This window comes from Ictalurus punctatus, chromosome 22 (assembly GCF_001660625.3).
Source record: "Ictalurus punctatus breed USDA103 chromosome 22, Coco_2.0, whole genome shotgun sequence".
NCBI lineage: Eukaryota > Metazoa > Chordata > Actinopteri > Siluriformes > Ictaluridae > Ictalurus > Ictalurus punctatus.
The window spans coordinates 4,152,485-4,179,343 of record NC_030437.2 but is presented as its reverse complement, the minus strand read 5'-3'; the positions used below and the strand labels follow the sequence as shown (position 1 = coordinate 4,179,343).

Sequence of the window (26,859 nt, the reverse complement as noted above, 5' to 3'; positions counted from 1 at the left end):
AAGCCATCCTGTTGTGGACTTGCGCCGGTGTTTTGGGTCGTTGTCCTGTTGCATCACCCAACTTCTACACAGTTTCAGCTGAAGTACAGACATTCTCACATTATCATTCAGAAACAGGTTTGTCACAGACAAATACATTTTACGTTTCAGGACTTTAATAGTAGTATGCACTCAGAACAGACTGTACAGCAAAATTCTTCACATTTATTACATAAATGCTAGAAATATTTTAAAATATACTTACTTTATGAAATAAATATCATTTAAAGAAAATTATTAAGGTAGATTGCAGAGTGTTCAGTTCAATAACTCAATAACATGGTATTAGCGGCCTCTGCCACTGGCTAATGGCAAAACAATTATACAGACAGAATTTAAGAAATGTTAGGTGTGGAATTATTTATGAGGTGCAATAGACAATATTCCTACGACAACTTCTGCACTTCAGTATTGGTGCTTGTAACATTATAGATTACCTTCTATGTTGCACAAGGAAAACACTTGGGGGGGGGGGGGGGGGGGGTGCCATTATAAGAAAAGTATCAATGATTGAGTGATGTGACCTGTTCAGATTTAAAACTTCAACAGCACTATGATATGTTTGTAATAGTATGTGTGTGTGTTGGGTCATATACCCATGTAGTATGAAAGGAGTTCCTGAGGTGTATTTCTCAGTACCTTGTATGCTGTTCTTGCCAAATATTTTAGCCACAATGTTACCTTTTTTTTTAGCCACAATTTTAGCCACAATTGTTACCACAATTGCCTACCTCAGTCTGTCTTCAGCTGTTCCATTACTCCACAAAGGGAGTAAACAGACTTGATCAGTAGGGTCAGACAGCAGAAAGGGGGGTGGCAAAAAAAACAAAAAACACACACACAAAAAGATAGCTTTGTTTCCAAGGCCACATCTCTGTTCACAATCTTTCATGGCGTGCCAAGAACAGTCTAATATCAGGGTGGTGTCTGCATTCTGATGTTCACACTAAGTGTAGCCAAGCATCAAAAGCACCACACCCATTCACACCACTACACCCACCATTTTCCCATTTAAATAGCCATTTGTGGGTTACTGAAGCCATTTCCCCCCAAATCATAGGATCAGCAGTTCAATTCCTGGCCCACATGCCGAAGTGTCCTTGGGCAAGACACTAAACCCCCGAGTTTCCCCCCAATGGCAAGCTAGCGCCTTGCATGGCAGCTCTGCTACCATTGATATTGTTTGTTTTTGTGTGTGTGTGTGTGTGTGTGTGTGTGTGTGTGTGTGTGTGTGTGTGTGTGTGTGTGTGTGTGTGTGTGTGTGTGTGTGTGTGTGTGTGTGTGTGTGTGAGAGAGAGAGAGAATGGGTGAATGAAAGCCAGTGAAAAAGCAGTTTGGAACCACCAGGGTTAAAAAAAAAGCACTATGTAAGTGGAGCACATTTACCATTACCAAGCAAACTCAGACACACAGCAATGGCACTTAAAGAAATTTCGTTCTTTAATCACAAATGCACTTCAGGACATCACAATTCATCCCATTTTACTTGGCAGCATAAAAAAAAAAAAAAAAAAAAAAAAAAAAAAAAAAAATCATGAACAGAAATGCACTGCAGATTACTGATCACTTCCGCACAACCCCAGCAGGATCTTCTCGTAGTCGCCCTTGGTGTCGTCCTAAAAAAGGACAGGACAGAACACAATCAGAACAACGAAAAAAATCTCAGCATAGTGTACAACTTAGATGCAACTGCTTCTAGTGTTGTGAATTTTACCCAAAAAATTATGAAAATGGAAAATGACTGTATTATGAAGAGGTTAAGATAGTTATTGGCCTTGTCCTCATACCACAATATTAAATACACCATATTAGAGGTGTGCATCAAGAATGGGATTCCATAGGGTCAAAATAAAAAGTTGTGGGTGGTTTTTACTATTATGCTGGGTGGGAGCAGGTGGCCAGATATGAAAGCCACAGGACAAAGAAAAATCAGATTCTTTAACATGGTTGTGTATGTATTGCTACTAGTAGTAGTAGCACTTAATCATGGTCCATTTTAACTGGTACCCTCCCCACTTTCTTGCACAATATCCAATTGCCTTGTTTATAAGTTCGTTCACAAATTTATTGTATAGAGCCTTTTGGAGAAACAGCTGTGCTCTATTTTTCTGGCATACTATAACCATGTTCCATTCCAAAGCTACCCGTCTTTCTAGTCGCATCCTCCAGAGGTACCAGTCTCATTAAGCCGCATTTTAACATAAAGGGACCCTTGGCAGGCATCATAGGCACATTCTGGGCACTTTTCAGTTATAACGTTTGGCACTGCTCACCAAATAACAGCCAAAACACAACTAGAGCACGGTTTGCTAGTTCCTTTTAACTTCTGGGAAATCGAGGAACACATATGACTTAACAAAAAACACTAGAGTACTGCTGCTAGCTAAAAGAGAAGCAACAGTAAAGTTGGTCAGATTTATTTGTTTCAAAATGAATGTTCGTGGTTGGATTGGAGAACAAAAGTTCACAAAAAGCTGGCCAAGATTTGTTGTGGAGCATGCAAATACAAAAGCATCAGACCTGGCTTTTATTTTAAACACAGGGACTATTTAATATGCGGGCTTCTTTAAACAGTAATGGCAAACCTATTATTTATCAGCACTTCTATTTATTTGCCTTATAGCAGTTTGAGCAATTTAGACAGACATTACTTTCAGAACCTACCAGAATGTCCTTGTAGAGAGTCTTGCCGTATTTCTTCTTGTATTCATTCTTGATCTGCACCAGGTCGATCTCAGAGCGGCTCACCATGATGCGGGTCAGGATCTTCCCTCTGTAGCCAGAGCCCTATATGCAAGTAATACAAAATACATTTAGCTCTGCAATTGTTCATTAGCATATAGACTGCACACCCCATGCTCAGGGGAGTGGAGTAGATATAAAAACCTAAAACGCATTTACCTTCATTGCCAGGTTGAGTTTTTCAGCGAAGTAAGCAGGTTTGCTTCCAGCACATTTGACTAGCAGAGACAAAAAAGGAGAAATGATTCCCTCATAAAGGTGGGGTGCTATTTACAAAGCATCGGCATGTTGATCTGGGAACAGATTTTCCTCAATAAATACGAGCTTAGGACATTAATCAATGGCCAACAAAGTAATCAACAATTCGTATCTACATGAATATTCTAGACTCTATAAATCAATATCCAATTTGCAGAATATTTCTTTATTTCTTCTTCATTATTGATGTATGAAAAAAAACAAAAAACCTGTTGATCTTGAATCTTCATTGGTGTGAAATTAACAAGATCTGTTTTGGGGATTTTTTTTTTTGTCCTGATGCACAACAAACACTTTATGGCCGGTTGTACGTTCCAACACATCATTCTTGCCATATTTTTGCAACTGAGAGCTAACAAGCGTGTCAGGGAGTGGCAATCAAGGGACGGAAATGGGAAACAAAACCTCAAACTTTAAAACACAGCAGAAGGGTGTAATTGTGTTCCATTAATGCTTTTGAACAAAGTTTTATCCAAACTTGTGACTAACTTGCTCAGCCAGCTGAGACGGAACCTCATCCTTCAGAGCTGCTGTATTATTTTTCCACAATCCAACCCTAAATATTTCCCAGAAATCAGTACAGAATGAAAGCACAAGTGTGAATATCTTACCAACAGCAACCAAAAGGTTTTCAATGTCTCCATTCAGCTCCAGGTCGATTGCTTTGGCCAAATCAACTTTGCTGTACTTGGAATAGCATTCAAACACTGGAAGGCAAAGCAATGAGACACAAACTGAGACAAGCTTTTACGTAAAAAAAATAAAATAAAAAAAAATCTGGAGGACCGGTGTAGCTCGGCAGTTCCAAGCCTACGAGCTACTGTTGTATAAATTAAGCAGTCACATTGCAATCAAGTTTCAAGATTCCACTGAAACACCACAATGATTTGATTCATTCGAATGAGAAATAGGTACGACATGGTAAAGAAACAAACCCAAACAAGAATTATTCCTCGGACCAATACCATGGCTTGTATGGTCAGACATTTCTTCAGTTCCTTACATCACAACTTTAGCTCCTTCCTGCAATTAATCCCCATTTCTTGTTTGACTCATCTTATCCGGTCATATACAGTATCTCACAAAAGTGAGTACACCCCTCACATTTTTGTAAATATTTGATTATATCTTTTCATGTGACAACACTGAAGAAATGACACTTTGCTCCAATGTAAAGTAGTGAGTGTACAGCTTGTGTAACAGTGTAAATTTGCTGTCCCCTCAAAATAACACACAGACATTAATGTCTAAACCGCTGGCAACAAAAGTGAGTACACCCCTAAGTGAAAATGTCCAAATTGGGCCCAATTAGCCATTTTCCCCTCCCCGGTGTCATGTGACTTGTTAGTGTTACAAGGTCTCAGGTGTGAATGGGGAGCAGGTGTGTTAAATTTAATGTCATCGCTCTCACACTCCCTCATACTGGTCACTGGAAGTTCAACATGGCACCTCATGGCAAAGAACTCTGAGGATCTGAAAAAAAAGAATTGGTGCTCTACATAAAGATGGCCTAGGCTATAAGAAGATTGCCAAGACCCTGACACTGAGCTGTAGCACGGTGGCCAAGACCATACAGCGGTTTAACAGGACAGGTTCCACTCAGTACAGGCCTCGCCATGGTCCACCAAAGAATTTGAGTGCACGTGCTCAGCATCATATCCGGAGGTTGTCTTTGGGAAATAGACGTATGAGTGCTGCCAGCATTACTGCAGAGGTTGAAGGGGTGGGGGGTCAGCCTGTCAGTGCTCAGACCATATGCCACACACTGCATCAAATTGGTCTGCATGGCCGTCGTCCCAGAAGGAAGCCTCTTCTAAAGATGATGCACAAGAAAGCCCGCAAACAGTTTGCTGAAGACAAGCAGACTAAGGACATGGATTACTGGAACCATGTCCTGTGGTCTGATCAGACCAAGGTAAACTTATTTGGTTCAGATGGTGTCACGCGTGTGTGGCGGCAACCAGGTGAGGAGTACAAAGACAAGTGTGTCTTGCCTAAAGTCAAGCATGGTGGTGGGAGTGTCATGGTCTGGGGCTGCAGGAGTGCTGCCAGCACTGGGGAGCTACAGTTAATTGAGGGAACCATGAATGCCAACATGTACTGTGACATACTGAAGCAGAGCATGATCCCCTCCCTTCGGAGACTGGGCCGCAGGGCAGTATTCCAGCATGATAACGACCCCAAACACACCTCCAAGACAACCACTGCCTTGCTAAAGAGGCTGAGGGTGAAGGTGATGGACTGGCCAAGCATGTCTCCAGACCTAAACCCTATTGAGCATCTGTCGGGCATCCTCAAACGGAAGGTGGAGGAGCACAAGGTCTCCAACATCCACCAGCTCCGTAATGTCGTCATGGAGGAGTGGAAGAGGACTCCAGTGGCAACCTGTGAAGCTCTGGTGAACTCTATGCCCAAGGGGGTTAAGGCAGTGCTGGAAAATAATGGTGGCCTCACAAAATATTGACACTTTGGGCCCAATTTGGACTTTTTCACTTAGGGGTGTACTCACTTTTGTTGCCAGCGGTTTAGACATTAATGGCTGTGTGTTGAGTTATTTTGAGGGGACGGCAAATTTACACTGTTACACAAGCTGTACACTCAGTACTTTACATTGTAGCAAAGTGTTATTTCTTCAGTGTTGTCACATGAAAAGATATAACAGATATTTACAAAAATGTGAGTGGTGTACTCACTTTTGTGAGATACTGTACATGTACATAGACATTACAAAGAAAAACTAAGCATGGAATGAAGTAGCAGAGATCCTTGGTGCCTTTGGTGAATTTCGCTCTGGTTTTGCAGTTCTGCCATGGAGGCTAGCATGTTACATGTACATTATTTAAATTATGTTTACCTAGTTGGCTTAAGAAGCTATATACAGCTACTGCCATTTTTCATCAGAATGCTGGCAGACAATATTCATGTACATGTACAATTAAATGCGTTTAGTGTTCACAGCATTTTTCCATGACATCAGTTATTCCACCAAGGATGGTACCTTTTCTGAGTTGAGGAGCGCTCCTGCTGGTCAGGATGTTGATGAACACAGAGCAGTCGGTGCCTTTCCTCTTCTCTCCGGCCTCATAGAGATCCTAGAGAATTGCACACATTGTACATAAGCAAGCCAATATAAAAGCATAAACAAAAAGTGCCTGCACTCAATTCTCCTTACCCTGGCATCTTTGTCTGCCAGATCTGCTTGCACAGTACCGTCCTCACTTCTGGTAGCCTATAGGATGAGCCAAATGATGTAGAGGTTCAGATGTTTACACAAATCCCCCCCACTATTCCCTTCACCTAAACATTGTGTTTAGTTATAAACCTACCTTGCAGAGAGCCAGAAGGCAATCCCTGAAGTGTCCGCTCGTGTCAGACTTAATGTCGGCCTCCAGCTCCTTCTTGAATTCTATAGAAAAGAACATTTTGCTCATAGGTTGCTCATTCATATTATGTCAGATAGTCCATGCCTGAGTAAGCCACCGTAGAAAGCACTGTTAGCTAGCTAGCTAACATTTAGCAAAGAAATAAATTAAATTTGAAAAATATCAGACACAGTGGTGGAATGCAGAGTCAGATGACTTTGGGTCAGTCCTTTCCAGGTTATTAACTGACACAATAAACTAGATTCAGCAGCTTTGCTTAACATCAACATGTTTACTAGTGCATTATGGTAGACACTTTAACCATCAGGAATAGGTCGATGTGGTGCTCGCACTGTAACCCATCAAAACCACATGAAATCCTATCATTTAAGAACCTCAACACAGAAGTAGCTTAAACTACAATACAACAATGTTATATCATCAATGTTCCATAAATAAAAAGTCAAGCTTACCTTCCTTGTAGGCATTTTTGAGGTCTCTGATCTCCTTATTGCTTCTGGAGGCCAAAATCTCAATCAAGGTGTCCTCCTCTGTACCCAAGCCCTACAACATGAGCAAGCACTAGATATCAAGACATCCTCATAACTGCATCAGGTGTACTGGAGTGGAGAACTGGGAAACTACAGAATAGAGTAAAAACGCCTCTCAAACAGTCACGCCAAGGATTCAATGGATTACCTTCATGGCCAGTTTGAGTTGCTGGGCATCATACTGAGCAGGAGTCCTGAGCAAAGCCAGAACGACATCCTCCAGCTCGCCTTTCAGTGCTGCCTTCAGGGCAACATCGAGGGGCTGCACACAAAAGGGGCAACGTTTTACAACAGTTTTAGTCATTTTCAAAAAGTAGGCATAAACAATGGTGTATCAAAAGATGTATATTTGAAAAACCTGCTTCCATAACCATTTATCATGTTATCTCCATCAGTATACTAACTTTACTCTTTAGTGATATTTATGCCACATGGGGTTTTTATATAGGCTTCCTACACCCACGCTATACCTGATCCTCTAGGACACTAGATCTCAAAGTGGGGTCTAGGGACCCACAGGGGTCCATGAAGGAAAGTCCATGATTTTTTTTGTTTCAATTGTTATAGTGGTGGGAATCACAACCCACATCAACATTATAATATTGAGGAGTCAACACATCAAAATCAACTCAAACCTAATGTGGTCTATCAAGGGAAAGTTCAGTAGCAAAGCTTAATAGCTCCACACAATACTATTTGAAAAATCAAAATAATGTTCATTAAAATAAATGGTCAGTGGAATTTATTTCAGTTTAATGGGTCTCTGGCAACAGAAAGCTTTAGATCCGTTTAGGTGTGGTTTGACGGTGAATAAAAGTTAGCCTGGGCGTGGGTGAGCTTACTGCCTTTATTAAGTCAACATTTATTAAGTGCTTTGGATTAAATAATAAGCAAGTGAATTTTATTTATTTACTTGTGCGAGTTAGACTCTCACTTTATCAGCTCTCAGGGAAGCAGTGAGAAGTGTCGGCCTGGCAAAACCCCTCAAAATGTCAATAGTTTCTATTATGTAGTACTGAGAACTACAGGATTTGTCCAATGTAGCTTAACCACAAGTGAAGTTCTAGCATTTTTAAAGGCTGTTTATCCTTAAAAGTTTCAAAGATTTCATTCCAGTTCAACTGAAACATACCACCATCTTAATTTAAAACTACCATCTAATTTTTTATTTTATTTTTTTACATTTTACAGTTCCTGATTACACAAATCATTCAAGTTGGTTTCTTGACTGTTTGCACAACTGTGAAAGTACTCGAGTGTACACTGTACCTGCTTTGGTGATTGAGTGCACAAGTGTTTTCCTGAAAAGTTTTAGAGGTTTCACCTTGCCAGTGGCCTTCTGATACGCAGCTTTGATCTGCTGCCTCTGATCGTTGGTCCTCTTCACAAGAACATTGATGATGGTGTCCTCGTCTACACCTGAGAGCAACGAACTACAGGTCAAAACACTTACAGTGCAATTCAACAACCCACACAGAAAAATAGCAGCATTAACAGTGTAGCCTGCATGATTAATACAATACCTACATCCTACAGCATGGGTTGTGCAGTCTATAAACTATCTGCAATTTATTTATTTATTTCATGAGTCAGAGTATTTGGGTCATGATTCAGTGCAGATGAAAGTGTTTGTTGTTACACATGTCAATTTGATCTGTTTGATCATGAGTTTGTGTGAAAAGGGTGTGTTACCCTTCGTCTTGATGGCTTGGTCCAGAAAGGCCGCATCTCCGGCTGGGTTAAACTGAGGGAAAGGGGTTACAGTCCCCTGACAACCCTATACACAAACAACAATTTGTTAAAATTTCTACACACAATAACCTACCTCACAAAACATCCATAATCTTAAAGTGATAGTTTGACAAGCATTTAATTTAAAGTTTGACACTAGGCTTGCTGCAATAGCCGGTGTTACACGGTGTTCGCGCTGCACACCGATTGCATCACTTACCCACCGTGGCACCGCCCACACTGTTTTGCTTTTTTATAGTAATAAAAATAATTTTGTTCATTTTGAGAACAGACACTACAATTAAAAACTGAATGCGTCTCCTCAATTCAGCATGAGTCGAGTCGCAGCACGGACCAGCAGGAGTCAGATATCCTTCATCACGTGACGAAAGTGAGGAGAGCTGACTGATGAGACGATGGCGGAAGATTTGGTTTAAAAAGTTCTATGTTTAATATAAGCGAGTTTGTCATTGTAGCCTACTGTTTTGTAGTTGTGAGTTTACATTAAGAACAGTAATGAACGCACCATTCAAGCAATCGCCATGCCCGAATTGCTGCTAATTCGAAAGCTAAAGTGAAATGTGCACACAGGGTCATTCATAAACTAAAATAAATCTAAAATAAAATAAATCTACAGCTTAAGATTAGCAGTTAAACAGTTAAAACCTTTTCTTTTCTTCCAAAAGAAGTGATTTAATCCAGAGGGCAGAGAAGACATGCCCACATCTGACTCATACACTCCTTCCTTCCCCTCTCTCTCTCCCTCCCTCCCTTTTCCTTCCCTTTTTCCCCTCCCCTTCTCTCTCTTGTTCATTTTGACTCATACACTCCCCCCCCCACCAACTTTGTTGTTCATTCTCTCTCTCTCTCTCTCTCGCTCCCTCTCCCTCCCTCCGATGAAGAAAAAAAGGAGTTGGTTTTTCACTCATTCCTTCAGAAACTCTTATGGAAACTTACAACATCATCAGTCACACCCACATACACAGTCTGCTTAAGAAACTCGCTGAGGAAAGCCATGTTGGATGGATCTGCAAGAAATAAAATTCTGGTTAAGTGCCAAGTCTTTAAATCACAGAATAATAATAATAATAATAATAATAATAATAATAATAATAATAATAATAATAATAATAATATTTTTTAAATCAGCTGTTAAACAGCATTATTAACTTTTTAAAAAAAGTTCACTTGGACAAAAAAAGTGATTGAAACCAGTCATGCAGTTAAGCACTGATGACTCACTTCTCATGCATGTGCACACAAAGTGTAAAAAAAAAGAAAAGGAAAAAAATAACTTCATTTTTACTAACTAGGAGAGATATATATATATATATATATATATATATATATATATATATATATATATATATATATATATATATCATACATATGTAACCTAGTTTTGAATATATTATGCCTCAAGGTATAAGCTATATTACAGTAGTATATATATGTAGACCTTTTAAATATTTTTTTTTATTTATTTTAATCATTGAGTAGCATGCACTGGGGGAAATTTGCAGTTAGTTTTCCAACATCACGCCATAGATTAAGAAGTACAAAAAAGTACAGTCTTTAAAAATAAAGAAATAAAATAAAACCACTGGAACCGTTTTAACTCTACACTTACCGAGACCCTCGCTCTAACAGACGGTGAAGACGCGGAAAGCGCTCTGAACACGCCCAAGGTTTATTATATCCACACTCTGACGTAACAGGTGTGGCGAGTTTTTCGGTTGCTTGGATTTCTGTGTCCTTGTGGGCGTGGCTATCTATCAGCAAACCAGAGCCGTTGAGAGAGAGAGTTGCGACACTCCCATAGACATAGGAATTAGGGAAAGCGGAAGTGACGCGTGTCATGGGGCAACCGATTGTATTCAAACACTGAATACAAGCGGAATTAGCATATAAAACTTTGGATTGACTATCCATAGTGATATTTTAGATGCCAGTTGTATTTTGACGTGTCATAATTATAATTTGACTAGTCAGAATGATAATTAGAGATATCTTTAATTATAATTTGACTAGTAAGAAATCTGATTGGAGATATCTATAAATACATTTTGACTAGTCAAAATTCCATTTGATATATTTAATGACATCATAAATGTCAGTCACACATGCACAAAGGTAATTAGAGATATCTCTAATGAGAGATGACTTCTTTTCCTGGGTTCAATTGAGCAGTTGCTTGCATTCACTGATATTCAGTTGTTGTGCGTGCTTATGTGGATGTCTTAACATTAGGATGTGAGTAATTATGACCATAGAAGCATGAAAAAAATATGAATGCATACATACTGTAAATGTATTCTGCGTTATGGGAGCAATCCCCTTTTCCTCCAATGGCCAAGGTGCGAAACTTCTGCCAACGGTGCCCCCAGTGCCAGTGTACGTAAGTGCAGCCTCGTAAACACGTCAGATCCTTCCACATTTCTACTGGATTAAGGTCAGCACTTTGGCTTGGCCATTCCAAAACATTAATTTCATTCTTCTTTAACCATTCTTTGGCTTGTGAGCTTAGGGTCCTTGTCTTGCTGCTTTACCCACTTTCTCTTCAAATTCAGATCATGGACAGATATTCCTGACATTTTCCTTTAGAATTTAGTTGGTATAATTCTGAATTCATTGTTCCATCAATGATGGCAAGCTGTCCTGGCCCAGATACAGCAAAACAGGCCCAAAGCATGATACTACCACCAGCATATGTTACAGATGGTATAAGGTTCTTATACTGCAATGCAGTGTTTTCCTTTTTCCAAACATAACATCCAGGTTATGCATGTAACCCTGTTCCTTGAAAGGGGAACGAGATATTGCGTGAGCTTAACACTGTTGGAGCATCTTTGCGCGCACCTGGTATCTGAAGTCACGCCAAGGTATAGGCTTGCGTCGGTCAGCTGATGTGGCATTTCGTGCATTGTGTGACTATAAACTGCACCTGTAAACCACGTCATAAGCTTCTCCTTGTCTGAAGTGAAGACACAAACATACCCCAGTATGACAAAGCTATGCAATGTCTCATTCCCTTCTCAGGGAACAGGGTTATATGCGTAACCCAGACGTTCCCTTTCAAAGGGAACTCAACGTAGCATGAGCTTAATGCTGTGGGAACGAGTATACCCACGCTGTCATACTAAGGATATGGTCTGTCCAAAAAGGTCTGTGCCTGAGGGTCACTAAAGGACCATCAAGCCTGGGGTGGAATCCATGTCCAAACTGTACTACCTAATGAATGTGTGCAGCATAGACCATCCTGCCAAAGCACACACATCGTGTAAGGGTACCTCTTTAGATAAAGCCTTCGAGGAGGCGGCCCCCCAAGTGAAATGAGCCCTCATGCCCATAGGCGTAGCGAGACCATGTGCCTCATAAGCTATAGAGACTGCTTCCACTATCCAATTAGAGATGCGTTGCTTTGACACATCACCTCTACTGTCACTGCCAAAGCAGACCAGCAACTGCTCCAACTTATGCCACTGGCCAGAGCAGTGGATGTACGTACAAAGAGCCCTTGCTGAACACAGTATGTGCAATGTTTCTTGTTCTGGTGTAAGGAACAGAGGAGGGAAGAAAGCCTGCAACACTACCGGCTGGGCAGCAGACATAGGCACTTTAAGAATATAATCTGGCCTTGGATTTAGGAAGGCCTTGGCTAAACCAGGGGCAAAGTCAAGGCAGGATGGGGCAACAGAGAGAGCTTGCAGATCTCCTACTTGCTTGAGAGATGTCAGGTCCAGCAAAAGAGCTCCCTTTAAAGTCATAAGCTTCTCAGGGGCTAACTCTAAGGGCTCAAATGGGGTGCCTGACAGACCTTCCAGAACCACAGAAAGTTCCCAGGAAGGTATGTGTGGTCTGCAGATAGGCCTCAGCCATCAGACACTATGCATAAACCTCAATGTTAGAGGATGTTGTCCCACAGAGGCTCTATCAATGGGGTGTGACTGGCCAAAATGGCAGCCATGTAGACCCTAATTGTAGAAGGAGCCAACCCTGCTGAGAAAAGTTCCTGTAAGAACTCCAGCACTGTAGCTACTGTGCAGTTTACTGGGTCTAACTGATGTTCCTCCCACCATGACACAAAAAGTTGCCACTTGAGCGCATACAATTTTCTCGTGGATGGTGCTCTAGCATTTAACATGGTCTCCACAACCTCAGTTAAGAGACCGGAATCTATGAACTGGTGCTCCTCAGGGTCCAGACCCACAGTTCCATAGTTCCACCCGAGGATGCTAACTCAACACTCTGGCTTGAGACAATATATCCCTGCAAACAGGAATTTCCCAGGGAGTGCCGTCCAGCAGAGATATTATCTCCGAGAACCATATTCCAGCTGGCCAATAAGGTGCTACTAGCAGCAGATCTAGATGGACTTGGTGATCATGTGGGAGCAGGGCGATCAGAGGAAAGGCATACAGCCATGACCTTGGCCACGTGTGTACCATGGCGTCCAGTACTAATTCTACAGGAGGAGTAAGGGTGAACCACAGCAGGCAGCGTATTATCTCCTTGGAGGCAAGCACATCCACTTCTGCTCAGCCAAACCTCCACCATATGGCTCCACCACTTGTGGATGGATCCCCCAATCCCCGGTTGATCGGAATGTACATTGCACTCACTGACAAAAAATTTCCCTCTACCCAGAGAAGACTTAGTTAAGCCTGCCTGAATAGGGGGCATGAACATAACCCTCCCTTGTGGTTGCTATATGAGACCACCACTGTATTGTCTGTGATAAAAACACTAGGTGACCTCTCACTGAGGAAGAAAGAATTTCAGTGCTAGGAATACGGCCCACATTTCTAGTTTATTTATTTGCCTCTCTAGATGAGTGCCGCTCCAGAGACCGTGAGCTGGACGGCCGTCTAAGACCGTGCCCTAGTTCGTGAGGGAGGCCTCTGTCATTACTGTCTTGTGATAAGGAGATGCCCCCCGAAGCTAGAAACCGGGGACACCTCCAAGTTTTCAGAGCACGTAGGCATCGCTGTGAGACACTGATTACTCTCATGGGTTTCATCCTTGGATGAAACCCCTGACTTTTCAGCCACCACTGAAACGGTCTCATGTGCAATAGACCCAATGGTATGGGCTTTGGCTGCTGCTGTCCAGGGTTAGGTTTATGGTAAGCCACAACAGTCTCTCGTAGAGACTAAAGGGGATGCTTTTATCTTGCTCAACGTTGATAGGATTGATCCTACGCGTGTTGGAGATAGACATGCCCTCATCGTATTTGGATCCCATATAACCCTTAGAAAAGTCATCATCTGAAATGGAGAAAGCATACTTTTCTTGAGGTTCAACCTGAGCCCCAAGCTCCTTACAACATCTCCATGTTGAATCACCAACTCCTTGGAACATACAAGAATTAACCAGTTGTCCAGATAGTTTAGTGCACGGATGCCCTGGAGTCGCAATGGAGCCAGAGCAGTATCCATGCACTTCCTGAAGGTGCAAGGGGATAAAGCTAGACCAAAGGGAAGAACTCGATATTGATATGCGTCACCTCCAATCGAGGCCCTCAGTTAATTCTTTATTTCTATGTGGAAATATGTGTCTTTTATCAATCGTCACAAACCAATCCTCAAACTGAATCTGTGGAACGATAAGTTTGAGTGGCAACATCTTGAACCTGTATGTCCGAAGAGTACAGTTCGCTTACTCCCTTCTTTTTTGCAAACCAGGAAATAACGGCTGTGCTGACTACTGTGGTGAGTACGCCTCTGAACAGGCTCTGAATTGGGACAACATTGACCGGGAGGGGGTTGCGGGGTACACAGTAACACTGGGGGCTAACTGCCCTAACAACCTCTTGACCCCGATACCTCCCTCCGCAGCACATTAGGACCACTTCTTCTTTGGCAGGCCGCCACACTCGCCATCTGTACCTTCCTCACATTTGTACTGGCCTGAGCTCTGACATGACGAGGAAGGAACTGTCTGAACACCGCCGTTTGCTGTTTTGCCTCCCAAAACCTGTCGACGATGGCATTTACCACGCTGCCGACTAGGCCAGAAGGTGTAACAAGCATGTTACAGCCCAGTCTAGGTTAGGCCCCACAGAGTAACCAGCTCGGGATTCAATGGAATTGACCTTTAAAAATGAGGGAGCCAGGAATAACACAACCAGGTTTGTGTTAAAAAGTTGTGGTATATTGTAACACACAGTTATAGATATAAAACTATAGAAAGAGCCAACCACCAGACATACCTTCAGCGTGGGCCAAGGCCAAAATAATAAACAAAAGGATTCTTTTGTTAGGTAGCTAGCTTACTGTTAGAGACAAGGAATCTCAGATTATGTTCTTCAGTCCTCCATCAGCCTTACAGCCTTTTTATTTCTCTTAACTCTTAGTTCTGTGCTATGAGCGAGAAAGTGTGATTGACCACAGAGTGTTCAGGCACCTGGAGAGTCTAAATGAACACACACACACGTTCACAGAGACTTCATTTATTTTGTCTAGAACAGGATTATTTATACACATAGTTAAGCATAAGCAGCAATGTGTGGGCGGGTTCCTACTTGTGCAGCTGCTAGACAGATTCATACAAAGCACACAAAAATAAGTCTTTTCATGGTATAGAAAATACATGTGCCAGCTATAATAAAGGATGGCAGTTGATCAGCTTATCAGAAGAGGTAATTAAGTGAATACATTCATTATAGGTATTTGATAGCAGTTCATAATATGAGAGTACATGATATAAGAGAATTCCCTTCACTTACCTAAAAGGAAAGTAACAAAGAAAATACAAATACTTCCCTAACTACCTAAGCCAAAAACAGAGACAAAAGGACCGTCTCCCAAAAGAAATGGCAGCTACACCCCTACTGCCAGTGAACCAAGTGAACATATATACAATGGTGAATAGAATGCACATAAACAGGTACAGGGACAACCAAACTCAAAGTCAAAAACCAGAAGAGCAGTCAGAATATACCATGAAGCAGCACAGCCAAACACACTCTCTAAACCACCTCCAACATCCCACCCCATTCTCACTCCTCTTCCTCTTTATATATGGTCGTCAATCAGCGACATCATCCTGGGAGACCGGAGCAAGGTAGGCTAGGGCATGTTGGAAACTCTGGGAGGGAGTTCGGACCTGCACACAAAATATGGCACAGCACACACACACACACACACACAAACTTCCCATCCCAAAGATGGCGGGTTGCCAAAGGGTCATCCAGAAAGGAGACTTTATTTTTATCCCCCATTCCAAAGAGATTGAGCCACAGGTGCCTCTCTGTCATGAAGAGACAAATCCGTGGCCTGGTGAAGCTCCGCCACTGCCTTGGGCCCAATTCCCTCCATACTTTTGAGCTCATTCAGCAGGTCTGCTGGTAGGCCTACAATACTGCCATTGTATGCTGCATAGGCTTTGCCATCCAAGCCGTGTAAGACCACCTCGGCGTTGGATGGCAAACTGACCCCCCTAATTACACTGCCGTCGATGGAGAGAGCTAGCTCGCAAGCGCCTCCTCCACATTTGGCATAACAAAATAACCATACTGTTTATTCCCCCACGATGGCTGAATAATCCGAGGCCACAGGTTATAAACACGGCTGGTGTACGGGTTTCTCCAGAAGTGTGATATTTCATGGTGCACATCTGGAAAAAAAGGGGAGTTTTCTGTGATGTGAGGGAGTTTTTGTTTCACTGTGAAGGAAGCACTCGTCCAGCCTGCCATGAGCCTCTTCCTCTTCCCTGAGCCAGACTAGTTTTAATTTCTCAACTGGCCTAGTGATCACTTTGAGCAGCTCTTTATAGGACTGAGAGCTGCTCTCTGATGACACACTGGCTTCCCCCTCTGGCTGACTCTCCATACTGTAAAGAGAAGTCAACTTGGTACCACAGAGTGGGATCCGGAGGAAAGAGCAAGAAATAGAGCAGCACTCGCGTCCGGTTTCTCCTCCAGATCCATACTGGACCCCCAAGACCTGAGCCGGCTAGCTGCCTCATCAGCAGCTGCCCCAGAGCCTTGAATCTCCCTTCAGCCGAGAAGAGAGAGCCAAGATGCTTCATTGTGAAGCATTCACAATGAATGCAGTCAGCCCCCTTAAGGGCTGCTGCAACATGCTCTACTCCCAGATACTTCACACAAAAATCTGTCCATCCCCCTCTGTAATATAACAAGAGCAGGGAGTAACACACTTTCTGACTTCTCTCTGGCTGATATATATATTTTTTTTACATATACATGTAGCAAAATGCCACATCAGCAGAACATGGCAAGCCTATAAATTGGTGTAATTTTACACAAACTTCAGACACCAGTTGCACACAAAGGCACTCTCACAGAATTAAGCTCACAACACATTGAGTTCCCTTTGAAAGAGAACTCTTCTCATTTGAACCAAAAATTCTATTTTGGTCTCATCAATCCACAAAATATACCAATAGTCTTCTGGTTTGTCCATCTTTAGCAAACTTCAGAGGGGCAGCAATGTTCTTTTTGGAGAGCAGTGGATTTTTCCTTGCAACCTGCCATACACACAATTGTTGTTCAGTGTTCTCCTGATGGTGGGCTCATGCACATTAACCAGTGTGAGAAAGGCATTTAGTTGCTTAGGTGATACCCTCAGACTATTACACAGCTTGCTCTTGGAGTGATCCTTGTTGGTTGACTACCCCTGGGAAGGGTAACAAGAGTCTTGAATTTGGAAAACACCCAAATCTAATTTCACCTTCAAATTAAACTGCTAATCCTAGAGGTTCATACACTTTTGCCATTCACAGATATGTAATTTTGGGTCATTTTCCTCAATAATTGACCAAATATAATGTCACATTTGTTAAATATGGTTCTCTTTGTTTACTTTTAGGACTTGTGTGAAAACCTGATGTTTTAAATAATTTATTTAGATATATAGACATTTCTATTTCAGTTAATTCAAACAACTTTTCCAGCACCACTGTATTTCTCAGTACCTTGTATACTTGCCAATTATTCAGCTAGCGTGTTACTTTGTCCTCTGCTGTTCAATTACTCCAGACACACAGGAACAGTGAATGCAGTGGTACCTGCATTCTGATGTTCATTTTAAGTCTATCCAAGCATAACACCCACTCAAACCATGTATAGTGATACCCCCACTGAAATATTCTGTAGTTGTGTTACTGAAGCCATTTCCCCAAAGCAAACTCAGACACACAGCAATGGCACTCAAAGAAATTTAATTCTTTAATCACAAATGTGCTTGATGATCACTTAATTCATTATGAGTTTTTCTTTATGTGGAAAATAAGTATCTTCACAATGAACAGAAACAGGTGCTGCAGTTTACTGATCACTTCCACACAACGCCAGCAGGATCTTCTCATAGTCACCCTGGGTGTCGTCCTGAAAATGACAGAAAGCAAGATCAGGCCACTGAAAGAAAATCTCAGCACAGTGTACAACTAACTACATTGCTTCTAATGTTAAGTGAATTTTTAAGTTATGCAAAATTACTTATTTGAGTATTATGAAGAGGTTAAGATATAGTTATGGTCTTGTATTAGCACACACACACACTAAGGTCAAACCAAAAAGTGGTAGGTGATTTTACTCTTGGCTGGCATGAGCATGTGAGCAGATACAAAGCCCACAGGACAAAAGAAAGAGCACATTCATTAACACCTGTGTTTATTGCTGCTGTCTTTATTATTAGTGGTAGTTGTAGTAGCAGTAGTAGAACTACCTTACTGGAAACAATTTTCTTGCACAATATCCAAGTGTCTTGTTTTACAAGTTTGTTTACATCGAGTCAATTTGAGAAACAGAATCAAAAGTTGTGCTCTTTTTCTGGCATATTATAACTGTTCCATTCCAAAGCTAGCTGTTTTTGTAGCTACACCCTCCAGAGGTACCAGGCTCATGAAGCTGCATTTTAACATAAAAGGAAGGCATCACAGTCACATTCCAGGGACTTTTCAGTTATAAAGTTTGGCATTACTCACTAAACACAACTAGAGTACCATCCACCGTATGACCAAGCTAGCTAACTAGGAAGTCATAGCTGCATATGCTAGCTAGCTACATCAGTGGTTGCTAGTTCCTTTTAACGTCTGCCAATCTATGAACACAAGTCTGCCTTAACTAAAACACTAAGAAGTACTGCTGGTAGCTTCAACTACAATGAAATACAAGTGTAAACTTGGTCAGGTTTATTCAGCTATGTTTGTGAAAATGGAAGTTCATGGTTGACCTGGAGAATGGAATTGGAGGATAGCCCACACAAAAGTAAATATGCCTTCAAATTAGGCAAAGTAATGTACCCAAGAGGGCATCTGGCTTCCAAATGTAGCTCAAAGATTCACAAAAATCTGTCCAAGATTTGTGGAGCATGCAAAAAGAAAAGTATCAGACCTAATTAGTTTAAGAACGGGGACTACTTAGTATGCCAGTGGCAGTCTTTTTTGTATAATAATAATAATAATAATAATAATAATAATAATAATAATAATAATAATAATAAGCTTTGGCATTGTCATTTGTTAGCTATTATTTGCCTTATAGCAATTTGAGAGATTTGGAAGTAACCATTAGCAGCACCATGAATTTTCTGCAATTACTTTAATCAGAACCTACCAGAATTTCCTTGTAGAGAGTCTTGCCATATTTCTTCTTGTATTCATTCTTGATCTGCACCAGGTCGATCTCAGAGCGGCTCACCATGATGCGGGTCAGGATCTTCCCTCTGTAGCCAGAGCCCTATATGCAAGTAATACAAAATACATTTAGCTCTGCAATTGTTCATTAGCATATAGACTGCACACCCCATGCTCAGGGGAGTGGAGTAGATATAAAAACCTAAAACGCATTTACCTTCATTGCCAGGTTGAGTTTTTCAGCGAAGTAAGCAGGTTTGCTTCCAGCACATTTGACTAGCAGAGACACAAAAGCAGAAATGATTCTCTCATAAACGTGGGCTGCTAAATATGAACTTATATACAATATAACACTAAAATAAGTTATAATGATTAAAAAAATTAATATAAATAAATAAGTTATATTTATATAAATAAATTCTATATACAAATACATTTTATATTATATATAAAAATTATATATATATATATATATATATATATATATATATATATATATATATATATATATATATATATATATATATATATATATATTTAAAAAAAACACTTATTTTAGTTTATATTGTATATAAGTATTTATGCATTATTTTTATGGATTCACAAAAAGCACCGAATTAAACTACAGTCCTAAATTAATAATAAAAACTCCCTTTCACTGCACCTTGTGGTTTGTTTCTCGCTGCCTTTAGACATTATTTTACTTGTTTAATTTTGATCATAATGTTTTAGACATTACAGATCGTACTCGCACTACACTCTGCATCTACACTGCGTGTGATCAGCAACGTGTCCTCATCACCAAAACTTAATTTACGTTATAATAAACTACAGAATTTACACTGCAAGCGCGCAAATCCAACATATGACAAACTTAAATCAAACTAAACTTTTTAAGCAGCTTGCACCAGTTTCCCTTGCCCCTTACACACAGTGGAGCATTTTGAATATAAACATAACTGTGCTCATGCATCACTGTTTGATCTCTGAGGTGTTTAATATAAAATGCTCCCTTGCTTTAGAGGACTTTCTTCCTCAGTCACGTGATGATTTCGCCTCAGTCTGATGGTAACTGAGGTCATGTTGGGAATAAAAGGTAACGCTGACAAAGTAAACTGAATAAGGTCAGTGTCAGTGAATCTGGGTGTTTGCTAATGCTAGCGTGCGTATGATGTCATGCGTGGTCACCTAGGAAGCGGCTTATAGTTCTGGTTAGTAAAAAACAAAAAACCAAAACAAAACACCGCTAGTGATGTATTTGAGATGATATTACCCCCTTCTAAAATCCACACACTAGACGGTAAAGTAGTGCGTAGGATACAGTACTTCATTTGGGACACAACTTTAGTATTTACTCTCCGAAGCGTGTTTTCGGAACAGAAGTAATGTAATGAGTAAATCTCCCCCGTGCCGCACGCAGGCCAATTTAATCTGTAATGAGATTCATTGACAACGATTTTCAAAATCAATTATTATCAATTAGTTGTTGCAGCTTTACCTCATTGGTGTGTAATTGACAAAATCTTTTTTTTTTGTCCTGATACACAACAAACACTTTGGCTGGTTGTACGTTCCAACACATCATTCTTGCCATATTTTTGCTACTGAGAGCTAAAAGGCGTGTCAGGGAGTGGCAATCAAGGGGCAGAAATGGGAAACAAAACCTCAATGTTTAAAACACAAGAGAAAGGTGCAATTGTGTTCCATTAATGCTTTTGTCCAAACTTGCTCAACCAGCTGGGATTGAACCCTTGGATTCATCCCTGAGAGTTGCCATCTATTCATTCATCCATCCATCCATCCCCCCATAATCCAACCTCAAATATTACTCAAATCAGTACAGAATCATAGAACAAGCATGAATATCTTACCAACAGCAACCAAAAGGCTCTCAATGTCTCCCTTCAGCTCCAGGTCAACCGCTTTGGCCAAATCCACTTTGCTGATCTTGGAATAACATTCGAACACTGGAAGTCAGAGAAATGAGACCAACTGAGACAAGCTTTTATAGAATGACACTTAGTCGTGGACTGCAGGACTCAGATCTGGAGGGCCAGCGTAGCTCAGCAGTTCAGGTTAACACTAATTTTGAAGTGGAGTTCAAATGCCAAGCCTGTTGTATAAATTAAGCTTTTAGATTCCACTGAAATGCTACTAGCACTCAATACATTTGAATTAGGATTAGGTATGAAGGAGTTCCTCACTCACAACTTTAGCTCAAAATGGTTTGATAAAAATGGAAGAAACTCAACCATGGTTTCATCTTATCCTGTCATATGCATTTCAGAGACGTTACAAAGAGCAATTTAGCATGGAATAAAGTAGCAGAGACCGTTGGTGCCTCTGGGAAATGTACATAGCTAGTACAGTTAGCTGGTTTTGTTAATCTGCCAATGAGGCTAGTCCAGAATGTAACGTTCAAACAATTTATTTTTATTTTTTTACACTGATTAGTACATTATTTTATTTATGTTTAACTATTGGCAGATCTATTCATCCATCTATATATAGCTGCTTCCATTTCTCATCAGAATGCTGGGCAGTGCCCACAAGAGACAAAATATCAATGACTTTCAATTGCTCGTGTGAATGTAGGGTTAAAATCAGTGATATTTAAAATATTCTACATGTACCATTAAATACATTTAGTGTTCACAGCATTTTTCCATGACATCAGTTATTCCACCAAGGATGGTACCTTTTCTGAGTTGAGGAGCGCTCCTGCTGGTCAGGATGTTGATGAACACAGAGCAGTCTGTGCCTTTCCTCTTCTCTCCGGCCTCATAAAGGTCCTAGAGAATTGCACACATTGTATATAAGCAAGCAAAAAATAAAAGCACATACACAAAGTGCCTGCACACACATCTCCTTACCCTGGCATCTTTGTCTGCCAGATCCGCTTGCACAGTCTTGTCCTCACTTCTGGTAGCCTGTAGGATGAGCAAAACAATGTAGAGGTTCAGTTGTTTACACAAATCCCCCCACTATTCCCTTCACCCAAACATTGTGTTCAGTTATGAACCTACCTTGCAGAGAGCCAGAAGGCAATCCCTGAAGTGTCCGCTCGTGTCAGACTTAATGTCGGCCTCCAGCTCCTTCTTGAATTCTATAGAAAAGAACATTTTGCTCATAGGTTGTCATTCATATTATAAGTCAGATAGTCCATGCCTGAGTAAACCACTGTAGAAAGCACTGTTAGCTAGCTAACTTTTAGCAAATAAATGAATTAAATTTGAAAGAAAAAAAAAAAAGAAAGAAAATAAAATAAAGAAAATAAAATAAAAAAAACCAGCAACACCATGGTGGAATGCAGAGTCATCGATGATTTTGGGTCAGTCCTTTCCAAGTTATTAACTGACTCAATAAATTAGATTCCTCAGCTTTGCTTAAGATTTCATGGTTTCCTAGTGCATTATGGTAGAAACTTCATCCATTATGCAAGGGTCCATGTGGTGCTCACACTGTAACCTATCAAACCCACATGAATTCCTCTCTTGATTATGAATTTTAGCCTGGTTAATATCATATGAGCCTCAACACCATCAGAGGAGAAGCTTCAACTACCATACACCAATATTTAATTATAAGTTTTCCCATTAATAAGAAATCAAGCTTACCCTCCTTGTAGGCATTTTTGAGGTCTCTGATCTCCTTATTGCTTCTGGAGGCCAAAATCTCAATCAAGGTGTCCTCCTCTGTACCCAAGCCCTACAACATGAGCAAGCGCTAGAGATCAAGACATCCTCATAACTGCATCAGGTGTACTGGAGTGGAGAACTGGGAAACTACAGAATAGAGTAAAAACGCCTCTCAAACATTCATGGTAAGGATTCAGTGTATTACCTTCATGGCCAGTTTGAGCTGCTGGGCATCATACTGAGCAGGAGTCCTGAGCAAAGCCAGAACGACATCCTCCAGCTCGCCTTTCAGTGCTGCCTTCAGGGCAACATCGAGGGGCTGCACACAAAAGGGGCAACGTTTTACAACAGTTTTAGTCATTTTCAAAAAGTAGGCATAAACAATGGTGTACCAAAAGATGTATATTTGAAAAACCTGCTCCCATAACCATTTATCATGTTATCTCCATCAGTATACTAACTTTACTCTTTAGTGATATTTATGCCACATGGGGTTTTTATATAGGCTTCCTACACCCGCGCTATACCTGATCCTCTAGGACACTAGATCTCAAAGTGGGGTTTATCGACCCACAGGGGTCCATGAAGGAAAGTCCATGATTTTTTTTGTTTCAACTGTTATAGTGGTGGGAATCACAACCCACATCAACATTATTATATTGAGGGGTCAACACACCAAAATCAACTCAAACCTAATGTGGTCCATCAGTGGAAAGTTCAGAAACAGAAAGCTTTATAGCTCCACACAATACTAGTTAAAATAAATCCGTACTGAGGTGGTCAGTGAAATTTATTTTACAGTTAAATGGGTCTCTGGCTACAGAAAGCTTTAGATCCGATTAGGTGTGGTTTGACAGCGAGTAAAAGTAAGCCACAGCTTGGATGTGGAAGAGCTTACTGGCTTTATTGAATCAACAAATGAGCATCCTGGATTAAATAATAAGCAAGTGAGTCTTCTGTACTTACTTGTGCAAATGCAAGGGCCTGGCAAAACCCTGCAGAATAATTTATATTATGTGGTATTGAGAACTACAGGATTGTACCCGATTTGGTGATTGAGTGCACAAGTGTTTTCCTGAAAAGTTTTAGAGGTTTCACCTTGCCAGTGGCCTTCTGATACGCAGCTTTGATCTGCTGCCTCTGATCGTTGGTCCGCTTCACAAGAACGTTGATGATGGTGTCCTCGTCTACACCTGAGAGCAACGAACTACAGGTCAGAACACTTACAGTGTAATTCAACAATCCACACAGAAAAATAATAGCATTAACAGTGTAGCCTGCATGATTAATACAATACCTACATCCTACAGCATGGGTTGTGCAGTCTATAAACTATCTGCAATTTATTTATTTAAGTTATTTCATGAGTCATAATGAGTATTTGGGTCATGATTCAGTGCAGATGAAACTGTTTGTTGTTACACATGTCAGTTTGATCTGTTTGATCATGAGTTTGTGTGAAAAGGGTGCGTTACCCTTTGTCTTGATGGCTTGGTCCAAAAAGGCCACATCTCCAGCTGGGTTAAACTGAGGGAAAGGGGTTACAGTCCCCTGACAACCCTACACACACACACACACACACACACACAGTTAAAACTTCTACACACAATATCTACCTTACAAAACAGCCATACTCACTGTTTGACAAGCATTTAATTTAAAAGTTTGACACCCTTTAATCTGCCAAGATATGACTTGCAACAGACCTACATGTTTAATGTAGACCTTTCAAACTGTGCAGGCTTCATGACTAAATCACACACTCGCATGAACACAACATGTATAAAGTCACAGATATTTGTACATGAACATTTCATCATAAAAGTGAAATGTCTGAAAATTATTATCTGGATCACTTCTAATATCCAAGGGATTCAACTTCAAGGTTCTACTTTTGCCACCTTATAGATAACTGTGTCATACAAGGTCAGAAACCACAACAAGCATGCGATGCTTTAGTCATGCTAAACTGGTAGCCATAAGCATCCCTCACTTGTTAACAACATTAGCTTTGGAACACCAGTGCTAAAGTAAGGATGCAAACCAAACATGTCTTGGCTGTTCAGTTACGTTTTGAGTAAGGAGGAAATTGAATAGAGGTCACTTTTGGTCAAACTATACCTTTAACAAATCTGCAAACACCAAAGTTATTGAAGTAACTGCTTCAGAAACATGAAAAGACACTCAGGTAAACCAACACGCCTGTTGCTAAAATAATCTAAAATAAAATAAATCTACAGCTTCAGATTAGGATTCATGCTCCAGAAAGTGTGACCAAAGCACAGAAACAGTTTAACTCTTTTCCTTTTCTTGCAAAAGAGGTGATTTCATCCAGTGGGCAGAGAAGACATGCCCACATCTGACTCATATACTCCTCTCTCTCACTCACTCGCTCGCTCTCTCTCACACACGTTCATTCTTGCTCTCTCTGCAAGTTTTTCTATCTGATGAGGAAAAACCAACTCCTTTTTTTCTTCATTCCTTCAAAAACTGTTATGGGAACTTACAATATCATCAGGCACACCCAGATACGTAGTCTGCTTAAGAAACTCGCCGAGGAAAGCCATGTTGGATGGATCTGAAAGAAATAACATTCTGATTAAGTGCCAAGGCTTTAAATATCACAACAACAACAACTTTTAATCAGCTGTTAAACAGGCAGACTATTGAAACATTAAAAGTTCACTGGGACAAAAGTGACTGTGATTTTCAGTCATGCAGTGAAGTGCGAGACAGATGACTCACTTCTCATGCATGTGCATGCAAATACTTTAGTTTTTTTTTATTTTTTAAACTAATAAGGAATTGTATACAAAACATATCTGCACATAAATATCATACATATGTAACCTAGTTTTGAATATATTATACCTCAAGGTATAAGCTAATATATATATATATATATATATATATATATATATATATATATATATATATATATATATATATATATATATATATATACACACACACATACACACACACACGACTTTTAATATTTCTTTAATTTTATTTTTTAATCATTGAGCAGCATGCACTCTGGAACGTTTTCCAAACAGTTCGGCAGCATCACTCCATAGGTTAAGAAGTACAATAAATAAATAAATAAATTAAGACCACTAAGAAATTCTCAACTGTTCACTTACCGAGATCTTCGCTCTAACAGACGGTGAAGACGCGGAAAGCGCTGCGCAAACGCCCAAGATTTATTATATTCACACGCTGACGTAACAGGTGTGGCAAGTTTTTAGGATGCCTGGATTTATGAGTCCTTGTGGGCGTGGCTATCTGCCGCGTGCTACAGGAAACCAGGAAGTGAAAGAAATAAACTAAAAAATGTACCGCCCCACCCTTTACTGCATTCATTCAAAGCCGATATGAGCACTTTTCAAGATTTTGAAGCATATAAACACCCCAGCAAACATTTAAAACCCGGATTTATTTCCTATTAGACATTTTTAGCCAGTTTAACACATTTGCTAACCACTAACATTGGCTAAGTTAGCTAGCTGACTGAACCCAGAGGAACACAAGCTGAGTTTATATGTAATGCTCAGTGCGTCAGGTTTAAAAGCAAAAAGATGTAGCTGGTATTGACAGATAATTTTTGGCAAGGTGGAAGAGATGAGGGAAGAAAGTTTTATGTTTTGCCCAAAACTCCAGTGGATCTCTTGTTCTGTTAACGAAAGTTGCATTTAAGTATCGCTGGACTTCAACTGTTGCATCCTCAGTGACACTGTGGACCTTTTGTGTCTCACTTATCTTATTGTCCAAGAGGTCCCATAAGCTCTCCTCTCCATCTCCCTGTCCTCCTGCTGAAGTTGATGGATGGGGTGACTCAGGTGGTGGAAACAGTTTTGATGTTTCATGTATCACTGCACTGCATTCAGTAATCAGCAGTCCTTGATTGCAGAATCAGCATTGAGCGCACTGCCAAAA

At 40.6% G+C, this 26,859-nt stretch overlaps 2 protein-coding genes across 3 annotated transcripts; both read right to left on the bottom strand.

The window, feature by feature from the left end:
- Positions 1-1,455: 1,455 nt before the first annotated feature.
- On the bottom strand, positions 1,456-10,448 carry LOC108255809 (annexin A1). 2 transcript variants are annotated; one of them, XM_017452059.3, is made up of 13 exons: positions 10,314-10,445; positions 9,641-9,711; positions 8,645-8,729; positions 8,277-8,371; positions 7,101-7,214; positions 6,875-6,965; positions 6,366-6,445; positions 6,212-6,268; positions 6,038-6,131; positions 3,651-3,746; positions 2,941-2,999; positions 2,704-2,826; positions 1,456-1,655 (listed from the first exon to the last, which is right to left on the bottom strand). In XM_017452059.3, the coding sequence occupies exons 2-13, from the start codon at positions 9,698-9,700 to the stop codon at positions 1,596-1,598; spliced, it is 1,014 nt and encodes a 337-aa protein (XP_017307548.1). In that variant the 5' UTR covers positions 9,701-9,711; positions 10,314-10,445; the 3' UTR covers positions 1,456-1,595. The 2 variants fall into 2 exon arrangements, with proteins under 2 accessions (XP_017307548.1, XP_047005681.1); XM_047149725.2 differs by lacking the exon at positions 3,651-3,746 and having other exon boundaries at positions 10,314-10,448.
- Positions 10,449-17,849: 7,401 nt separating this feature from the next.
- anxa1 (annexin a1) lies at positions 17,850-26,075 on the bottom strand. Its single transcript, NM_001257108.1, is given in 13 exon segments — positions 17,850-18,032; positions 19,263-19,385; positions 19,500-19,558; positions 21,154-21,249; positions 21,981-22,074; positions 22,156-22,212; positions 22,309-22,388; positions 22,900-22,990; positions 23,126-23,239; positions 24,019-24,113; positions 24,396-24,480; positions 25,428-25,498; positions 26,067-26,075. Coding segments are annotated over 12 exon segments (1,014 nt in total). The 5' UTR covers positions 25,488-25,498; positions 26,067-26,075; the 3' UTR covers positions 17,850-17,972.
- Positions 26,076-26,859: the final 784 nt, after the last annotated feature.